Source organism: Octopus bimaculoides, chromosome 25 (assembly GCF_046866305.1).
Source record: "Octopus bimaculoides isolate indiv1 chromosome 25, ASM4686630v1, whole genome shotgun sequence".
NCBI lineage: Eukaryota > Metazoa > Mollusca > Cephalopoda > Octopoda > Octopodidae > Octopus > Octopus bimaculoides.
In genome coordinates this window covers 10,559,892-10,582,562 of record NC_142952.1, presented here as the reverse complement: position 1 = coordinate 10,582,562, position 22,671 = coordinate 10,559,892, and the positions used below count along the sequence as shown (strand labels likewise).

Genomic DNA, 22,671 nt, shown 5'->3' with positions numbered 1-22,671 from the left:
TAACATTCTGTTACATATATAACACCTATGTATATGATATATATATATATATATATATATATATATATATATATATATATATATATATATATATATATAAACTGGCAATATGACCATCCCCAAGTACAACAACATCTGTTTCAACACACGATTTCACATCAAAAATCTTGCAAAACAAATATATATATATATATATATATATATATATATATATATATATATATATATATATAATACAAAACCACATTAAAATACAAATCCAAAACCGAATAAAACAAACCTGAACGAAGAAAGAGAAAATAGAAAAGAAAAGAAGAGGAAAAAGAGGAAGAAAAAAGAGAAAAAGCATCAGTTCAACACCAAGCACCTCAATTGGCTGCACACCACAAGGTTCAACGTAGCCTGCTGAAGCAAACCAGAATACTCGTTGCGTTACCATGCGTGATGGCGAGGCTAAGGCGTTGGAACAGCCAAGCACCCTCGCGGGCGTCACCGGAAACAGTGGTAAGGCCAACGATGGATTTTATTCGTCTTTAAATCCAATGCTTTACTTATATAGACGTGCAGGGAAGAAGCCGGGGAAGCAAAAATGTGTAATGAAGAATAAATCATTGAAATATCTACATCTTACTTTTATACTGTGGAGGCGCAATGGCCCAGTGGTTAGGGCAGCGGACTCGCGGTCATAGGATCGCGGTTTCGATTCCCAAACCGGGCGTTGTGAGTGTTTATTAAGCGAAAACACCTATAGCTCCACGAGGCACCGGCAGGGGATGGTGGCGAACCCTGCTGTACTCTTTCACCACAACTTTCTCTCACTCTTACTTCCTGTTTCTGTTGTGCCTGTAATTCAAAGGGTCAGCCTTGTCACACTCTGTGTCACGCTGAATATCCCCCGAGAACTACGTTATGGGTACACGTGTCTGTGGAGTGCTCAGCCACTTGCACGTTAATTTCACGAGCAGGCTGTTCCGTTGATCGGATCAACTGGAACCCTCAACGTCGTAAGCGACGGAGTGCCAACAACAAACTTTTATACTACTGGAAAAAGAAAAAAAGTAAAGAAAAAGCGGGAAATGTGTGCATGTGGAAAATGAAGAGGAGACATACCCTCTCCTTCTCCTTCTGTTCTGCTTGACTGTGGCCAAACACCATGCATACATATATACATACACACACAAGTATGTATATATGAGTATGTATATATGTGTATGTATATATACATGCATATATATGTATGTGTGTATACACACACACACACACATTCATTCGTCCGAAGTTAAAGCATGTGTGTGTGTATGCATGTTTGTATGTGTATGTGTGTTTGTATGTGTGTATGTGTGTTTGTATGTTGTGTGTGTTTCTGTATGCGTGTTTGTATGTGTGTTTGTATGATTATATGTGTATGTGTGCTTGTATGTTGTGTGTGTGTATGTGTGTGTGTGTGTGTGTGTGTGTGTTTTCCTTAATCGCAGCAAACCTGAATGACGTCACAAAGCGGAGCACAAACTGATGAGAAATAGCAAGAGAGAAAGAGAGGCAGAGAATGAATGGGTAGTTGTGAAATAGTAAGACAAAGAAAGAGAAAGAAAGAGAGGGAGAAAGATCAAAGAGAGGGAAAGGTTAAAAAGAGAGTCAATTTTTTAAACTGCTATATTATATCATTGATATTGACTTAAAGTTATTTCTGTTGTCTCCTGGATATTCTCTGATATGGTTGACCCTATTTGCGCAGACGACGTAGAAAAGTTTTTAGAAGAAAACCCAGAATTCACTAAAAACTGGATTTCTAAACACAATGCTAATACTTCTGAAGAGAAAGTTGTTGTGGTCCCGTCTTTAAGACATTCATTTATAGACTGCGTTAAAATGATTATTTCTCGAAACAGCAGCATTGGTGTAAACAAGAATACGGTATTAACCGTAAAGGACACTTACAGAGAAATCATGAAGGAATTGGCTTCCGAGCTTAATGAAGATAAATTGTGTTATGCGGTTCTTCAGAACACGTGTATTTTGATCCAGTCTAATAGCGCGAGTATTTATTTGGCTCGAGGTACCGGAAAGACGCGTTATCTTATATCTAAATACGTCGATGTGACCGCTACTTCTGACAGAAATGAAACCCTTCATTCAGAACCCAATATCATTCGTATACCATTCGGTGAAGGAATCTTGGGTTATGTAGCTGAAAGTAAGCGTTCTTTGAACATCAAAGATGTTACTCGGCCTCATCATTCTTTAAGTGATGACAAATCGATTGGACTTCAAGTCCAAAGTATTCTGTGTATGCCGATTCTAAATAAATACGATAATGTAATGGGTGTCGTTAATGTCCAGAACAGCAAAGAAAATGCTAATTTTTCTTTAGAAGATGAAGCCTTATTTGAGAACTTATTATCTGTTTGTGGAATCAGTATAGAAAATGCTCATTTATTTCAAGTCTGTCTTGAAGAATTTAAACGCCACCAGTTATTACTAAAGCTCGCCAACTGCATTCTGAAAGAACAGAACAATCTACCAAAGCTTATTTCTCAAATTTTGCACCATGCCATGGCATTGATTGACAGTAGTAATATCAGCATCTATTTAACTGACAGTAACAAAGAAACAGTTGGTCCAAATATAAATTCTAAAGTGTTTCAGTTATTGAAAGAAGAGAAAGAAGCAAAAGAAGTGACAATAGATAGGAAATTTATAAAACCTGTTGAAAATAATTTGAAGAGTGAAAATGTATTCGATGTTTTCAATTTAAAATTTTCTTCTGAAATCTCGTTTCCAAATCTCAAAGACAGTGAAATGTGGTTACTTGGTATGCCGATAAAAGATTCCACGGGAAACACTATTGGTTGTATAATGTTTGTCAGAGATTCGGTGGACGATTTTAGTGAAAATGATATCAAGATGATGAAAGCATTTACAACTTATTGCGGTTTGAGTATCTTCAACTGTCGTTTGTACGAGAGTTCAGTTAAGTTGCTGTCTCGGGCGAAAATAATCGATGATGTTATTGCCTACAACAAGACGTGTGATCAAAAAACAATCGATCGTTATCTATCAATGGAGATGAAATCTTCAGAACACTATCAAATATACAATTTTCACTTCGATGATTCATTATATACAGATGATGATACTGTTTTAATATGTGCCCGGTTGCTTTTAAAGCTTGATGTTGTAAATGTTCTGAATATATCTATGGCTTATTTATATAGGTTTATTGTAACAGTGAAAGACAGCTATCGTCCAGTTACCTACCATAACTGGCGCCATGTTTTAAACGTTACACAATCAATGTTCTGTATGTTGACTACAGGTAAATTAGAGACTTACTTCACGAAATTCCAAATGATCTGTTTATTAATTGCTTGTTTGCTTCATGATCTTGAGCACAGAGGGCAGAACAATTCGTTCCAAGTGAGAATAGCATCTTCGCTTGCTACATTGTACAGTACGTCTATCTTAGAGCACTATCATATAAGTCGAAATATGATGATATTAAACAAATCCGGAACTAATATCTTTAAAAATCTTCCAGTTGAAAAGTATCGAGAGGGTTTCAGACTAATAGAGAAAGCAATCTTTGCCACGGATCTCAAGAACCATTTTGAGAATAGGAGCATTTTTAGACACGAAATAGAAAGTGATCACAGAACGTTTGATTCTCTTGAGAGTATTGATTTACTAATTGGCATGGTGATGACTGCAGCAGATCTGTCGGCTGCGACTAAGCCATGGGAAATTCAAAGAAAGACAGCCATTAAAGTCATATCTGAATACTTCGAGCAAGGAGAGCTGGATAAAGCTTTAAAATCTCAAGTCTTGTCTTTGGTGGATCGCGAGAAAAAATGTGAAATAACTAGGGCACAAGTTGATTTTATTGATTTTGTGTGTATGCCGATTTATAAACTTTTGGTAAAATTAGAAACGTGTTTGAGACCATTATATGACGGGTGCATCGCAAACGGAACACACTGGCGTCTTATTGCTGCTGATAAAGAAAAGTTTAATATCGATGAAGAATTAATTGTTGCTTCACATCAGAGATTAAGAGTTGACCAACCAAAACAGCACCAAGAATTCCGAAGTAGCTCAATGGATATTCAAACTCGAAATAACAAGATTTTAGAACCAATATTAGATAAATTTCGATCACCTATAGCATTAAATTTAATTACAGAACATAATTCCTCCGTATGGTGTCATTCAGAACCATCGTTAATACCTAAACTAAAGAAGCTTACTATGTTAAAATCACCAATTTCTGCTTGTCCATGGCAAGAAAGCATTGTGAAGTTTACTATGGCAGTACCTCATAAAAAAGTTGAAATGAAAGAAAAATCTTGTCAGACAGACATGTCAGTCGTCAAATTACACACCAGAAACACTGTACAAATATATAATTCCAAAGGTAAAATTACTTCAGAAGGTCCGATGAAAGTTAGCCTTCCAGTTAAAACAACTTATTCAGCCACAGTTCATTCAGATATCAATGAATTTGCAACTAACAAACACTCGAATAGCAATGCTACATCTATGCAACATCAAAATTATATCCCAACATTGGCTCTTTCACCGAATTCACTGAGAACATCAATAGACGTCAAAACATTCATAAAACATACTGATTCGACTCACCTTTTCGATAATGTTGAACAAGTCGTCACCGATGATATTTATAGAGTTTCTGAAAAACTAAACAGAAAAATAGGGCAAAATTTGACTGTAAGTGATTCGATCTCTACTGTAAATGAATATAATGAGGCTCCTACTGTAGAATATGACTTTACACCAAATATTAATCAGTTTCGAAAGCGAAAATGTTTGAAGAAAATTCCCGTTAATATGAAGGACGAGCAAGACATTTTGAAGAGTTATTTGTGTGTGATTTCATAGTGTTTCTTGTTAACGTGGTTTGCTTAAAATGTTTCTTGTTGGATTTGTACAGAGAGTAGTATGTATATATATATATATATATATATATATATATATAAGCATATCTCTTTATGTATGAATATGTATTATAGAGATCGTGCCACAACGTAGATGTTGTTTTCTCATTGGATAATAAATAGATAATAAGCAGACGACCAGCAATCGATTTAACTTTCTAAAGATATTTGTGTTACTCTTTAATTAATAGTTATTTTCAGCCGAATCGATAAATCATACCGAGATTTTCTTACCGAGAAATCACCGGGTCTTGACTCGAAGAATTCATCAATCCCTCGCAGACTGTTAAAGGTGACAATTTGAAGGTACTATATCAGGACAATTACGGGTGGCTGCGATAGAACTTCCCAACCGAGCACTTGAAAAGCAATTTTTTTTTATTAGATAAGCCACGCTGGGGTGAGCATTGTCGAGTTCAAGAAGAACACCGTGATACTGGTCGGATCGTTTCAGCTGGACTGCCTCGTTGAGCTGGTGCATTTGCTGAACGTAAAACTCTGCATTGACAGTCTGGTTGTCTTCAAGTATTTCATAGTGGATTAGTCCTTTCTAATTTCACGAAAAGCAGATCATTGTCCTGTGGGGATACTCTTCTGAATATCCCCAAGAACTACGTTAAGGGTACACGTGTCTGTGGATTGCTCAGCCACTTGCACGTTAATTTCACGAGCAGGCTGTTCAGTTGATCGGATCGACTGGAACCCTCGACGTCGTAAGCGACGGAGTGCCTAGTCCTTTCCAGTTTTACGAAAGGCAGATCATTGTCTTGTGGGGATGCTCTTCTGACTTGCTTCGAGGTGTTTCTAGTTTTTCAGGGTTCAGTCATTCTTTCCTCTGCTTAATATTGACGTAAAGACATTATTTCTCATCGCTGGTAACGATGTATTAAATAAATCTCTGTGTCCATGAGTAGCCTGGTGTCGATCGAGCAAACTGCCGACAAAAGAGGAACGCTGATATGTGCGTCCCTTTTGTTCAGAACGTGTGGCATTCAAAGCACTGAGTCTTGGAACCTTACCCATCAACTGAAGGGTCAATGCTATAAAAAGAACATCTCAGCTGCTGGGCCAATTCTTTAGTGGATTGGTGCGGATCCTCGTGGATGAGCTCGTTCAATCGATCCTCATTGAACTGAATAAATCGGTCGGAATGTTGAGAGTCTGTGAGGTCGAATTTCTCATCCTTGAAGCGTGAAAATAATTTCTGTGCAATTCTTTCAGTAATAGAGCATTCTCTGTACACAGCACAAATATCTCGAGCGATTTTGGCAGTTTTGGAACCTTGACTAAAAGCGATGAGAAGCGGGTGTCGAAAACGTCCATTTGTTTTTCTTTTTCACTTGATAATCCATGATACTGTCTGAAAAGAGGTTACATTTATTCAGAATTCAAAATGGTAAACAGAAGTTGTAGAGGAAGAATAGAGTTACAAAAATAACCTAAAATACTACTATAGAAATAGCTTTCGTGTTAATTCAAATAGCATTGAAATGAAACGAGCGAATTTATTAGACAAACCAATAGGCTCTTTGTTCCAACATATTAGACAAACCAATTAGTTCTTTGTTCCAACTTCATGTCCATGACAAAATCGCAGACTACAGCACACACGTGATCACAAAAACACAAACTTCACAAATTGTGAAGTAAACACAGCGATGTTGCTCGACACACTGCCTCATGATAGTGAAGTAGAGTTAGACGTCAAAGAATAGAAAATGGGTAGATCGAAATATACGTATTAAAGAGAGGAGTTTTGTTTCCAGGTACGCTCGCTGAACTGTCTGTCTATCAGGTGGCTGCAAGCCGTCAGCCGTGTTTACTCTTAACAGAAGCATCTGAAGATAGACGCCAGCAGCTGTATCTGATAAGGGAATGGGAATTATATATGTCGGTGGGAATAGATTAAATATTAGCAAACTGGTAATGACGTTGTTGTTGGCACTCCGTCGCTTACAACGTCGAGGGTTCCAGTTGATCCGATCAACGGAACAGCCTGCTCGTGAAATTAACGTGCAAGTGGCTGAGCACTCCACAGACACATGTACCCTTAACGTAGTTCTCGGGGATATTCAGCGTGACACAGTGTGACAAGGCTGACCCTTTGAATTACAGGCACAACAGAAACAGGAAGTAAGAGTGAGAGAAAGTTGTGGTGAAAGAGTACAGCAGGGTTCATCACCATCCCCTGCCGGAGCCTCGAGGAGCTTTAGGTGTTTTCGTTCAATAAACACTCACAGCGCCCGGTCTGGGAATCGAAACCGCGATCCTATGACCGCGAGTCCGGGTAATGACGTGGAAAATAAATATAATAAATGCAATTAATTGATGAAAAATAGGTCTAAAGAGTCTAGACATGTATGATCATAAACACGAAGGTAGAAATAGTTAGGAATTAAGTTAAAAAAAGATTAGAGACCCCACAAAGCCGGCAGGTGGGATAAAATGGCAGATTATATTGATCTATGATCAAACCTGAATGCTTTTAAGAATCGATTAACGCAGATAGTTTTGGCGGGTCAAAAATCAGTGGGGTGAGAGCTTTATCGTTAAAATCTCGATAATTTCTTTACTACAGAGATCCCATGGATCTCGGCCATCTTGATATGGCCTTCTCGTTTTAATGATTGACCAGGTAATACTTTTGTGGGTGCTACTATTTTTGAGATTAGTGTATGTGGTTAGCTAGTGAGGTAGACTTTTTGCGTTTTGCTGAAGCAAAAGAGCTAAGATGTAATGAAGTCGACACTTAAAGTTAATCGATGAGTCTATATGGATTTAGGGGAGTCGTGTTGCCTATGCACGTACGTTTATAGGAAACTGCTCCGTGAGATAAAGGTCAAATAAATGAGATTTCTTGTTCATGTGATGAGGAAAGAAGGCCTGAAGAATTTAGCGATGACCGGAAAGGTTGAAGGGAAAAGAAGCAGAGGAAAGAGAAGCATGATATGGATGTCAAGCTTGAAGAACTGGTCAGAAGAAAGAGGTATTAAACATTAAAGCGGCAAGCTGGCAGAAACGTTAGCACGCCGGGCGAAATGCTTAGCGGTATTTCGTCTGCTACGTTCTGTGTTCAAATTCCGCCGAGGTCGACTTTGCCTTTCATCCTTTCGGGGTCGATTAAATAAGTACCAGTTACGCACTGGGGTCGCTATAATCGACTTAATTCGTTTGTCTGTCCTTGTTTGTCCCCTCTATGTTTAGCCCCTTGTGGGCAATAAAGAAATAAGAAACGTTAGCACGCCGGGTGAAATGCTTAACGGTATTTCGTCTGCCGCTACGTTCTGAGTTCAAATTCCGCCGAGGTCGACTTTGCCTTTCATCCTTTCGGGGTCGATTAAATAAGTACCAGTTACGCACTGGGGTCGGTATAATCGACTTAATCCGTTTGTCTGTCCTCGGTTGTACTCTCTGTGTGTGACCCCTTGTGGACAGTAAAGAAATAAGAAAGAGGTATTAAACATTAAGAAGTGGAAATGTTACAGAAAATAATTACCGGTAACGGATAAAGTGTGGCAGGACATGGCCGCTTATGTCCTACATTCGGGACATGGCAATTAAAAAACAAAAAAAAGGACATTTATATAGGTGCAGGCGTAGCTGTGTGATAAGAAGCTTGATTCCCAACCACATGGATCCCGGTTCAGTCCCACTGCGTGGCACCCTGGGCAAGTGACTTCTAATATATCTTCCAGCCGACCAAAGCCTTGCAAGGGAATTTGGTAGACGGAAACTGTTAGATACATTTTCTATGATGAAAAGTACATCATCCCTATATAATCCACACCTAATGTCCAGAAATTCATCATGCAGGTCATGCAGAAGATAGATTCCAACACAATCCATCACTTTGGTGGAATCCAAGGGGCCCATTGTGATATCAAAGCAATTAGAAGTGTCTTTTCGAGTCCAAAATTCATACATACATCTAACAGTTAATTCATGAATTAACTGTTACTTTCTCAGATGCAGCAGGGAATTTTGTCAGTGAACAGGTCGCAGTCTCGAAGCGACGAAAATATTTTGACAAATTAAATTTAAAATTTGAAGTGGATCTAAACGGTTTTTGTGTATTTTTAAATGGTTTATAAACACTTTCCACGCTGCAATTATATATATATATATATATATATATATATATATATATATATATATATATATATATATATATATATATATATATATATATATATATATATGTATGTATGTATGTATGTATGTATATGTATATATATATATATTAGGTCATCCCATAAATAATGCGGTTTTTCAGTCGGAGGGGGACAGGATGAACTGCCTGCATCAACTTGCTATAAAAGCAGGTACTAATTTTACCTTGTCCTTATTCTTAGTGCTAGTTTTAAAGATTTTAACAGTTATTTTTTGAAAGCTAGAATGGAAGTGACAAAGGAGCACATTCGGCATATGCTGTTTTATGAGTTCAATAAAGGCACAACGGAAAGTGTGAGGAATATTAACGCAGTATACGGGGATCAGACAATAAGCATGAGCCAGTGTCAACAGTGGTTCCAGAAATTCCGAGCTGGAAACTATAGCCTAGAATGCCAGCCCCGTTCTGGAAGATCTGTAGAGGTCGACGAAGACGTTCTGCAAACACTTGTGGAACAAGATACCATCGTAACTGTTGAGAAACCAGCAGAGAAACTTGGATTTGGTCATTCAACCACTCATCGACACCAATGCTAGAAGGAAAACGACCATCTTTGGTTTCAAGACGAAAGGTGTTCTTCCATCAGGATAATGCTTAGCCACATACAGCGAGGATGACACTCCAAAGGCTGGAGCAGTTTGAATGGGAAGCGATGACCCACTCACCATATTCGGCGGATATTGCCCCATCTGATCATCATTTATTCCACAGTCTTTTGGATGGAAAAAAATATCATTTGGACGGGGGAAAATGAATTCTGTAGACGAGGTCAGAACAGTACGGGAAGAGTATTTTTCGTCACGGACAAGTGAATTTTGGAAGAGGGGCATTGCGAGTCTACCAGATAGATGGAAGAGCATTGTAGAAAATGAAGAAGAATATATTTTAGATTTAAAAAGAACTTTGTTTACCTTAATTTTGAAAAATAAAAGAAGTATAAAAACCGCATTATCGCATTATTTATGGGATGACCCAACATATATATATACATATATGTATGTATGTATGTATGTATGTATATATATATATATTTATATATATATATATATATATGTATGCATACATATACATGTATGTGTATATATATATATATATATATATATATATATATATATATATATATATATATATATATATATATATATAAATATATATATATATATATATATGTATATATATAGTGAATGGGGAAAGCTTAATCTGCAATGTTTGCAGTCGTGTATGCTTGTCAAGAGCAGGGCTCATTAGCCACCAACGGAGCCGCAAATGCAAAATATAAGTTAGTCCTAGAGCGCACAATGTTCCTGAAGATCGGCAATGGTCTTCCTCGGTCACGAGTGGACGGCCATCATCATATATATATATATACATATATATACATACATATATATATATACATATATACATATATATATACATATATATACATATATACATAGATGTGTGTGTGTGTGTGTGTGTGTGTGTGTGTGTGTGTGTGTGTGTGTGCCTCGCAGGGTAACTTTCTAAGAGTAATCCCATGGTCAGTCATGACCAAAGGAGGTTTCAGCATATATATATATGCATACATACATACAAAGGGCATTCGCACATTTTCAATCAACCAAAATCACTCACAAAGCATTGGTCATGCTGGAAGTACAGCCGAAGGCGCATACTTGAGGTGCAGCCAAGCTGTACTGAACTCGAATCAATGTTATTACCAAATGAACTTCTCACTCACAGGGCTGCGCTTATGATTCACTTTCTGTCTTTTGGGGATTTTTTTAATAAGTCACTAAATTTGTGTGTGTTCATTTGATGAGACGTGGATACAGTTTCTTTGAACTCTGGTACTTTTTTTAATATTTAAATGAATATTTGGTAGTATGTTAAGCAGGTTGAGACGATATAACGCCAAACCAGATTCATTAATATTGAATTGATTCAGTCAATGCTGTCATCGAACCCGGGTTTTAAACTTTAGGTTTTAAACTTTAGGAAAGGAAAAGACATCAAGATACGGGCGGTGAAGTGCCAGAAACTGTGGAGAATTGAACCAAATTCCAGCAACAATGTAGTCACGTTCTTCGTAGTGTTCGGTTCGAGCCAGCATCAACTGTACTTTTGATTTGGTCATTATCAACAACACAGAACATAATATGGTTCAGATTGAGGAACGTTTTGTCTTAGACCAATAAAGCCAAAGGCAAATTATGCAGGTGTGCCATGCACAACTCGATCCTTTGATGAATTTGAATATTTTGTCATAATTTTACTTACGTCACAACAGATAATTCAGCGTCATTTCGAAGACAAGCCACGAAAGCATGCCTGCTGCCTGCTTCTAATTTCAAGTAGCGAAGACTACTGAATTAAAAAAAAAAAAAAAAAAAAAGAAATACAGAAATTTTCATGAAACGTTTTCTAGAATACTTACTACAAGCTTCATTGAATATTGTTTGGAAATTAAACTTTAAATAAATATGGAAACAGAATTTACTGAGGAAGCAGAACTTACTCAAGAAGAAGTGGATGATTTCTTGGTGAAGAATCCAATATTCGTTAGATCATGGCTCTCTAGGCGAGGATTGGGTGACTTGGGGGAAGAATTATACAATCAAAAGTTAAAGGAAGAAGCAATGGATTCCTTTATAGACTTTTTACAAAACCTCTTGTTTCACAAGAAACTTTCCCGAAGAAACCAACTCGAATCTCTTACTACAAATGAAATGTACAAAGAAATATTGAAAGTTCTTAATTCCGAGATTCATATACACTTTGTCTGTCATAAAGTTCTTCAGAATCTATGTATCTTACTTCAATGTGAAAAAGCAAATCTTTTTATGGTTCGAGGAGCTGGAAAAATTCAATATCTAACGTCGACCCTGTTTGATGTTACAGCTGAATCTACTCTTGAAGAATCACTTCATACTGAAGAAAACGCCATACGCGTTCCCTTCGGAAAAGATATTTCAGGATATGTAGCTCAGAGTAAGTGTTTACTAAATATTAAGGATGCATATCAGGATCCTCGTTTCTTATCTAATGTCGACGAAAAAACTGGATTTCGCACCAAAAGCATTCTATGCGTGCCAATTCTAGACAGTGGTGATAATTTGTTAGCTGTCGCTCAAATAATGAACAAAAAAGATAACCATTTTGATTCTGAAGACGAAATAATCTGCGAGAGTTTTTTGTCCTTTTGTGCCATTAGTATGAGATGCAATAATTTTTTGCGAAGATCATTTGAGGAATACGCACATCACAAGTTATTACTGAGACTGAATCGATGTATACTAAAATATCAAAATTCTCTAATGAAACTAATATCTGAAATTACCAAACTTGCCATGGAAATGTTACAGTGTGAGAGTATTATCATCTATTTGAGTGATCCGAAAAAGGATAGTATTCACCCAACTGAAACTTCGAAAGTTTTTCAGTTATTAAAAGGAGCTTCAGATATCTCAGAAGAAATTATAACACCTAAAATAAAATTGGCAATTGAACAAAATATTAACAGCGGAAATACTTTGGATATGTTTCTTTCGAGGGAATTTATTGAGCAAGACACCATAGATCTTGAATGTAAGATTGAAAGCCAGCTGATTTGTTTAGCTATTAAAGATGCCAGCAAGAATTTTGTAGGCTGGATCGTATATAGCAAAGATTCAAGGGATATTTTTAGTCAAAATGATATCAGCTTGATGGAAATATTTGCAATGTTCTGCGGTTTAGCTATCTATAATTGCCGTCTTTATGAAACTGCGGCAAATATGCTGGATCAGATAGAATTTACAAACAAAGTACTTAGCTACTATACTACTTGTGATCCAGAAATTGTAGATCATTTTTTAAGTATGGAGGTACTAAGTTCAAGTTTTTACAAAATTTATCGATTCGACTTCAATGACTTCTTATATTCAGAGGATGACTCTATTTTGTTGGTTGTTCGCATATTTTTAGAAGCCAAAACATTATCCGTTCTCAACATACCTAAAAAATTATTATATAGGTGGATACTAACTGTTAAAAAGAACTATCGACCTGTCATCTATCATAATTGGCGTCATGCTATCAATGTTACTCAAATGATGTTTTGTATGTTGACTACTGGGAAATTGCAAATATATTTCACAGAATTTGATCAGATTTGCCTATTGATGGCTTCTTTGTGTCATGATCTTGATCATAGAGGATATAATAATGCGTTTCAAGTGAAGACAGCATCTCCTCTTGCTACTCTTTACAGCACGTCTGTGTTGGAAAACCATCATATAGATCGAAGTATCATGATATTAAAAAATGAAGATACAAATATTTTACAAAACGTTTCAGCTGAAAAGTATCAGCATGGCCTTAAATTAATCGAGAAAGCAATCATTGCTACGGATCTCGTAATATATTTTGAGAGAAGAAATATTTTCAAACGGAAAATAGAAGTCGATGACCAAACGTTGTCATCTCAAGAAAGCATTGATTTACTAATTAGCATGATGATGACTGCGTCTGATCTTTCAGCTATTACTAAGCCATGGGATGTTCAAAGAAAGACTGCTATTATGGTCGCAGCCGAATTCTTCGAACAAGGTGACTTCGAAACCCAATGTAAATATACTGTGTTGCCTATGATGGATCGCAATAAAAGATACGAATTGCCCAAAATGCAAGTTGGTTTTATTGATTTTGTGTGTACAATAGTTTACAAACTTCTTTATCAGGTGCGTGAGGAATTAAAACCCCTTTACGATGGGATGCTTGAAAACAGAGCTCATTGGTCTGATATTGCAAATGGTAATGAAAAATTTGATATTGATAAAGAGTTGGAATTAGTTTTATATAACATTTCACTGGAAAGTGCTATAACAATCGGAGACCAATTAGAGACGGAAGACAAAGGTATTTCGACCCAAACTATTTTAACATTTGATCGAAAGCAAATGGATACTCAGACTGATATTTCAATCCCAGCAGATATATGTCAACCAGAAACTACCAGACCATCTTTGAAAACCGTTGAGACAAAAACAGTGGACAGTCAAACCGAAAATCGAACTCTGGAAGTGTCTTCGGCATTAACTCAAACAGAAAGGGCTTCTTTGAGGGAATCAGAACACTTGCCGATTGTAATGCCACACGAACAACCAGTGATTAATATAGAAACATCAGAAGACGCTGACACTGGGCATGAAAAGGTGTTTTTACAGAGAAAAGCTCACAGTACTTATGCACAGCCAACTCAAGCTATGCCTGTAATCAATCGGCAGAGACGAACTAGTTGGATCGATGAAGTTGCTGAAGACAAACGTAACGAATTATCACAAAGCCGACGAGGAAGCCATGCTCTGAATGCCTTACCTGAAGAACCCACCCAACCATTCAGAAGAATGAATCGTGTTTTTCAACCACCAGTACGGCAAAGACTATCATCTTTAGAACCCGAATATATCAAAAGCACACCATCAAACGAAACCATCATCTCGGATGTTAATACACAAATGACTGCAAAGGAAAGGCCTTTCAGAGCATCGTCTGTTGACTCTCAGGAGATGAAAGCACAGAATCTCACAGAAAAACAAGAGAGCATGAGAGGAATTGAAAAAAACACTGAAGGTTGTAGACCGCAGGTAGACCCGCAGTTAAAAGATCCGGCGTTGAACTCCGATAAGCGAAGACGAAAATGCGCGAAAATTACTACGAAACCAAACCCTACTCAAAAACTAAGTGTTCTTAAAAGCAGAATGTGCATGATATCCTAGTTTCAGAACAAAAGAGAAAACAATTACTTTACTTGCTCAAAAAAAAAGATAAAGAATGTAAATCAAGGGATTATGTAAGTCTTTCACGAAATTCTTCAGTTATTTAGTATTTCAAGAAAACGATAAAAAGATAGATTGACTATTCATTTATTTTTGTAATGATGTCAGCTTCAAACATAAGAACCTATATAAGCAGTGATGGCGCTAACATATGTATTTCATATACTATATTATAATAAAATATAATATATATACAAGTGTGTATGTCTCCTTTCATTGTGAATATGTGTGTGTGCATGTGTGTCTGTGCGTGTGTATATATATATATATATATATATATATATATATATATATATATATATATATATATATATATATATATATATATATATATATATATTTATATATGTATATAAATATTTATATATATATATATATATATATATATATATATATATATATATATATATATATATATATATATATATATAAATATTTATATATATATATATATATATATATATATATATATATATATATATATATATATATATATACATGTGTGTGTGTATATATATACATACATGTTTATATATATTATATATATTATATAGATTTATAGGTAGATAGATATATAGAAAGAGATTTTTCTATGAGTTATGTGTATAATATATATATATATATATATATATATATATATATATATATATATATACACACACACACACACACACACACACACACAGACATGTATATATATATATATATATATATATATATATATATATGTTGTTGTACTTGGGGATGGTCATATTGCCAGTTTAGCCAATAAAAACACACGCACTGTATATTTGGTGTTAATTTTTTTTTTTTTTCAGCTTTATATTACATTAATCTTAATCTTAATCTTATTTCGGCCAGAGTTCTTTCGTCACACTTCTGTGACCTCATCAGTGGTCCTTTGTTTCCTTCTTTCTTATGTGTGTCTCACCTTGCTAACTATCAGCCATTTTGTATATAAACACACATATATATATTAATACACACACATATGCATGCAGTGAAAACGCGTGGCTCAGTGGTTAGGGCATTCAGCTCAGGACCGTAAGGTCGTGAGTTCAATTCCCGGGGACATGTTGTGTCCTTGAGCAAGACACTTTATTTCGTGTTTGCTGCAATCCACTCAGCTGGCAAAAAATGAGTAGTACCTGTAATTCAAAGGGCCGGCTTTGTCACACTCTGTGTCACGCTGAATCTCCCTGAGAACTACGATAAGTGTACACATGTCTGTGAATTACTCAGCCACTTGCACGTTAATTTCACGTGCAGGCTTTTCTGTTGATCGGATCAGCTGGGACCCTCGTCGTCGTAACCGATGGAGTGCTCCTACATATATGCGCATGCGAACGCACGCACGCACGCACACACACACACACACACATACACACACACACACACATATATACATATATATATATATATATATATATATATACATATTTTATAATATCAGCAACTGAGCCATGTTCGTTTGCTGTGGTCATCTATGATATCAAATTTTCAAGGATCCTTTTTTTTAATAAATTCAGTAATTTGACCCTCTTTATTTGACTATATACATATATATATATATATATATATATATATATATATATATATATATATATATATATATATATATATATTCTCTCTCTTACTTGTTTCAGTCATTTGACTGTGGCCATGCTGGAGCACCGCCTTTAGTCGAAGAAATCGACCCCAGAGCTTATTTTTTTTAAAGCCTAGTACTTATTCTATCGGTCTATTTTGCCGAACCGCTAAGTTACGGGGACGTAAACACAGCAGAATCGGTTGTCAAGCAATGTTGGAGGGACAAGCACAGACACACAAACATATACACACACAAACACATATAAATATATATACATATATACGACGGGCTTCTTTCAGTTTCCGTCAACCAAATCCACTCACAAGGCTTTGGTTGGGCCGAGGCTATAGTAGAAGACACTTGACCAAGGTGCCACGCAGTGGTACTGAACCCAGAACCATGTGGTTGATAAGCAAGCCACTCCTGCTCCTATATATATATTATAATTAAGTTGTTTGTATAGAACTAATAATATTGAATTGAATTTACCATTTAATGATTAGATTATTTAATTATTAAATATTATTGGGTTGTTTCCATTTCTAATTTTTATATACGATTGCGAGATCGTGGGTCCGATTCTCAAACCGGGCATTGCGTTGTGTTTTTGAGCAAAACACTTCACTTCACGTTGCTCTGCGATCATTTTGACATCTGATATGTGGCACCCCGTTGCACCTGTTCAGGTAATGGCGATCTGATGGAGGTAGTGAGCTTGTCTACACAAACATTTGATCACTGTAAGCAAATCCTCTGTATTGTTGTTCGGTAAGAAATTGTCGAGCCCTCATACGTCGCCTAACAACTGGAGAGTCCATTATATATATATATATATATATATATATATATATATATATATATATATATATATATATATATATGTGTGTGTGTGTGTGTGTGTGTGTGTGTGTGTGTGTGTGTGTGTGTGTGTGTGTGTAGAAAGCCAAATCAAACATTAGAAATAACAAATAACAAAACAAGGGTTTACATATGAAATGTATTAGCTTGGCGTTCTGTAAAGGTGTAAAAAAGAGTGTTTTGTTACATTTCGAGTCCGCCACAGTGGTTAGGGCAGCGGACTCGCGGTCATAGGATCGCAGTTTCGATTCCCAGACCGGGCGTTGTGAGTGTTTATTGAGCTAAAACACCTAAAGCTCCATGAGGCTCCGGCAGGGGATGAAGGTGAACCCTGCTGTACTCTTGCACCACAACTTTCTCTCACTCTTACTTCCTGTTTCTGTTGTGCCTGTAATTCAAAGGGTCAGCCTTGTCACACTGTGTCACGTTGAATATCCCCGAGAACTGCGTTAAGGGTACACGTGTCTGTGGAGTACTCAGCCACTTGTACGTTAATTTCACGAGCAGGCTGTTCCGTTGATCGGATCAACTGGAACCCTCGACGTCGTAAGCGACGGAGTGCCAACAACAAAATATTATTAACTAAGTTTTTAAGATTATTTGAGGATGGTTGGAATGCATATTAACGCATTGGAATTTTTCCATTGGGTTTACTATAAGAACAGTGTCTATCTGTACTTAAATCTAAAGCAATTTAGTGTGATCTCTGGTTGGTGAACTTCTTAACGGCATACATTGTGTGGTCATTCATGATTACATCACGGTGACTATCGAACTCAGCACCACAGAGTATCTTCCAATGGAGCTGATGCTGGGGAATGGATAGGATTGACGGAGATATTTCAGTATAAATGGTCAGAGTAGTAACTCGGCTGTTAATTTAGGAGGACCGATGTGTATTGAGAGGGAGAAAGAAGGGAGATAGAAAGAGAGTAGGAAGAAAGGCAGAAAGGGGACAATTTAATAACATGTGCCATATATTCGTTATTTTTTTCTAGGTGCCAATAGAATAGCAAGAAGGTCATGAAAACTTCTCGGCTCTCCACCCATTACTCTACAGAACGTAACTACAATGTGACAGCCGCACCAAAAGATCCGCTGGGCGATATTGATAGCTGACAAAATATGAGCAAGGTGAAACGATGCACCTTACTGAGCGAAACATACTGAAGTACCGCCGCCCCTTTCAAGAATCGAAACCAAAACACTATTTTTATGAGCTCAGCATTCTACCCAGTTAACCATACGCCTTCACACACATACACACACACAGACTCACTCACACACACACACACACTCATACACACATCACACTCATACGCACACACGCTCACACAAACTCTCACATAAACACACTCTCACACACATACCCACACACACACCTATCAATTTAATGTTGCCCTTCTGAGCAACGATGAAGTTGGTGTGGAAGGGTTGATCTGGTGTGTTTTGTTGTTGTTGGTGGTGGTGGTGGTGGTGGTGGTGGTGGTGGTGGCGGCGGCGGCGGCGCAGTTTGTCTTTCGGTTTTTGTTTTTCTTTTGTAATTGTGGCCGTGAGCTTGCATACCCATGCCCAGGGATAACATAGGTAAATGATCCCGGTAGTAATAACGGATATTCTTATCCCTTAAACGGTTATTCCAACCGCTAACACTGTTTATCTTTATATGTATATATAAATATATACATATATGTGTGTGTGTGCGTGTGTGTGCGTATGTGTGTGTGTGTGTGTGTGTGTTTGTGTGTGTGTGTGTGTGTGTGTGTGTGTGTGTGTGTGTGTGTATGTGTACTATTTATTATTATTATTTAATTGAACGCGACGCATCCATTTCCAAGTAGGTTTATCTTTACCTTTTTGATGCGACTCTACTCTATATTGTTTTCTTTTTCCATCCTTCCCTAATTCTCTTTTTCTCCCTTCCCTCCTTCACCGTTTTCTATCTGCCTCTCTCTCCCCCTCTTTTTCTTTTTCTCTCTTTCGTTGCTCACACGTGACCATCGTCCAACTTTCTTTTCCTCACGTGACCATCTTTTTTTTCCTGCACGGACGTTCAAAGGACTGGACTTTTTTTCTCTTTCTCTTCTATCTTTTCTCTTTTCAAAGAAAATATTTCTCCGAGCGTTCACTATTTTCCTCTCGTTCTGGTCTAATGACCCTCTATGTTTGTTTTCGTTCGGTTTCCTTGCACGTCTCCACTGTCCTGTTCTTTGTTCCCAAATCTGAACCGCCATAAATTTTAAATTATGTTTTAATACTCCATACCGTCATTCGGTGTACGGTGTAGAAATATATGCTGTGATGCATTAATAAAGCTTATGAATTTCTATCTGCATGTTATTATTATTATTATTATTATTATTATTATTATTATTATTATTATTATTATTATTATTATTATTATTATTATTGTTCAGTAGTTTTATTTTTATAACGTGCTTTCACTTCACTACCGACCGCAGCTCTGTGTGCCTTGGGTAAGTGCTGTGGTTTGCTGTGATGCTCTTATGGTTACTGTATTGAAAGTGTTTTGCGTAGGATGTGTGCAGTGCCCAGTAGTGCAATTTTCTGTATGTTATATATATTTGTAAGTCCTACTATGATAGGAATTGTTTCTGTTTTTAGATTCTACATTCGAGTTACCTCTATTTCCAGGTCTTTGTATTTTGAAAGTTTCTCCATTTATTTTAGGGAAACGTTGTCATCTGCTGGTATTGATACATCAATTAGAAAGCATTTTTTTCCTTCATGATCTTTGACAACTATATCTGGTCTATTTGCCTTAATTTCTCTATCTGTGTGTATTGGCATATCCCAGAGTATGGTTGCTTTCCCGTTTTCTGTGACCTTTTCTGGCGTGTGTTTATACCATCTTTTTTCTGTTGTTATTCCATAGTGTTATTATTATTATCATTATTATTATAATTATTATTATTATTATTATTATTATTATTATTATTATTATTATTATTATTATTATTATTATTGTTCAGTAGTTTTATTTTTATAGCGTGCTTTCACTTCACTACCGAGCGCAGCTCTGTGTGCCTTGGGTATGTGCTGTGGTTTGCTGTGTTGCTCTTATGGTCACTGTATTGAAAGTGTTTTGTGTAGGTTGTGTGCAATTCCCAGTAGTGCAATTTTCTGTATGTTATATATACTTCTAAGTCCTGGTGTTTTTGTTATGTATTATACATGATTTTATAAGCTTACAGCTTATAAGCGATCACCGCACAATGACTAAAGAAAATAGTTTCAATTTAAATGGATCTTACCGCACCCTGAAGAATTCCAGAATTTTTTTTTTTAACTAGATACAAATTTTCTCCAGTATAATGGGCTTATCAGGGCTATTAAAGGCTACCAAACAAAGTTTAAATAAGCAAACCTACTGCTTTCCAGCATTTAGAGGATAATACGGCTATCCGAAAGCTCATGTCTGTTAAGAAAGGAACCAAACGATACAACTATGTTTTAAACAATGTTGATGCTTGTTTAATATTCAAACACAAATGGGAAGAGTGTATGCTTGCTTAACTGGAATGGAGAAAAATATTTTTATTATGTATAAAGACAACAACAGATACTAAACTACGATGGTTCCAGTTCAGAATTATACACAATATTCTAGCAACTCATTCTGTACTATTCAAGATTAGATTGGCCGAAAGCAACCTGTGCACTTTTTGTCAACTTGAGGTGGAGACTGTATCACACCTTTTATGGTATTGTGAATGTGTACAGGCCTTCTGGCAACATTTCTTAGATTTGCTGCGTGAAAAGTGCATACATGTTCGCAACATGACACTTGGCCTACAGCTCATTCTGTTCGGGTTGAGAAAAAACATATACTGATGGCATCTTTGACTTGTTAATATTATTAGCAACAACTTTTTATATATAAAAGCAAAGTGTTAAAATCCACTCTCAGCAGCTTCAGACATTTTAGATATTTTGTGCACGACATGAGTGCTTTTGTTTCACTTTCGACACGTGATACTTAAATAGTGGAGGAGATATTATGTTGCTGTGGGCTCGAACTATGCAAGAAGTTAAACGTTTTTTTTTCTTTGACTAAAACACAACCGGGACCCTAAGTAAGGCATGTGCAAAATTTGAATGAAATTGGTTGTATAGTTCTCGAGTTTTAGGGAAGCACACAGACACACACACACACACACACACATACACACACAGACACACAGACATACATTCTCATTTATATATATATATATATATATATATATATATATATATATATATATAGAAGATTATGATTTTGTTTTTGTTTTGCTTTCTCTTTTTCTTTCTTCTTTTCCAAATAAAAGGTCGTTTTCCATTTGTTTTATACAAGACTTCACGGTACCCTGACCGTGGTGTCATAAATTATAAAAGGGAAAACTGGAAATAAAAAAGTTAAAAAATAAAAGAAAATAGTCTAACAATGGAGTATATAAGCCCTTGACATATATGTATGTATGTATGTATGTATATATGTATGTATGTATGTATGTATGTATGCATGTATGTATGCATGTATGTATTTATGTATGTATGCAAGTATGTATGTAGTATGTGTGTGTATGTATCCCCTTTGTCCGCTTTTCCCGGGTGAGTCTAATAGTGGGGTATATAAGCCCTTGATTTATATATGTATGTATGTATGTATGCATGCATGCATGTATGTATGTATGTATGCATGTATTTGTGTGTGTATGTATGCATACATCCATCCCCTTTGTCCGCGTTTCCTGGGTGAGTTGTCAGACACCTCCTCCATAGGGACCTACCAGAAGCAACTGTCATTATACTTTCCTGCTGGATTCCTAAGTGTAACCAACTATGGATATCATCCAACTAGTTTGTTCTTGGTCTATCCTTAGGTCTTCTGTCCGTTCGCTCGGTTTGAAGAATCTGTCTTGTGGTTCTTTCCTGCGGCGTTCTAATCACATGTCTGTAGTACAGAAGCTATGATCTCCCAATGTAGAGAACATTGAGGCGTGACCTGGAGAGACTCACTCTGCACTCCGAACTACGCATCCTGTCGAACAACGTTGCTCCAGAAATCCTTATAGGAAGACAGACGGGCGGACGGGCAGATGGACAGATGGACAGACGGACAGACGGACGAACGGACAAACGCACAGACGGAGAGATAGATGAGTTTGGATAGACAGACGGATAGACAGACAGACAGATAGATAGATAGATAGATAGATAGATAGATAGATAGATAGATAGATAGATAGATAGATAGATAGATATGAATATATTTACAGTCACACATACTTACAATCA

General features: G+C 36.6%; 2 protein-coding genes across 2 annotated transcripts; both read left to right on the top strand.

The window, feature by feature from the left end:
• Positions 1-1,606: 1,606 nt before the first annotated feature.
• LOC106877862 (cGMP-specific 3',5'-cyclic phosphodiesterase) lies at positions 1,607-5,097 on the top strand. Its single transcript, XM_014926895.3, has one exon. The coding sequence runs from the start codon at positions 1,714-1,716 to the stop codon at positions 4,894-4,896; it is 3,183 nt and encodes a 1,060-aa protein (XP_014782381.1). The 5' UTR covers positions 1,607-1,713; the 3' UTR covers positions 4,897-5,097.
• A 6,297-nt stretch (positions 5,098-11,394) lies between these two features.
• LOC106877860 (cGMP-specific 3',5'-cyclic phosphodiesterase) lies at positions 11,395-18,828 on the top strand. The gene is made up of 2 exons (XM_014926893.3): positions 11,395-14,938; positions 18,372-18,828. Exon 1 carries the CDS (start codon positions 11,589-11,591, stop codon positions 14,862-14,864), a length of 3,276 nt encoding a protein of 1,091 aa, XP_014782379.1. The 5' UTR covers positions 11,395-11,588; the 3' UTR covers positions 14,865-14,938; positions 18,372-18,828.
• The last annotated feature ends 3,843 nt before the right edge of the window (positions 18,829-22,671 follow it).

Coding starts and splice junctions, on each gene's coding strand:
- LOC106877862 (XM_014926895.3), top strand. CDS start 1,714: ATGGTTGACCCTATTTGCGCAGACGACGTAGAAAAGTTTTTAGAAGAA.
- LOC106877860 (XM_014926893.3), top strand. CDS start 11,589: ATGGAAACAGAATTTACTGAGGAAGCAGAACTTACTCAAGAAGAAGTG.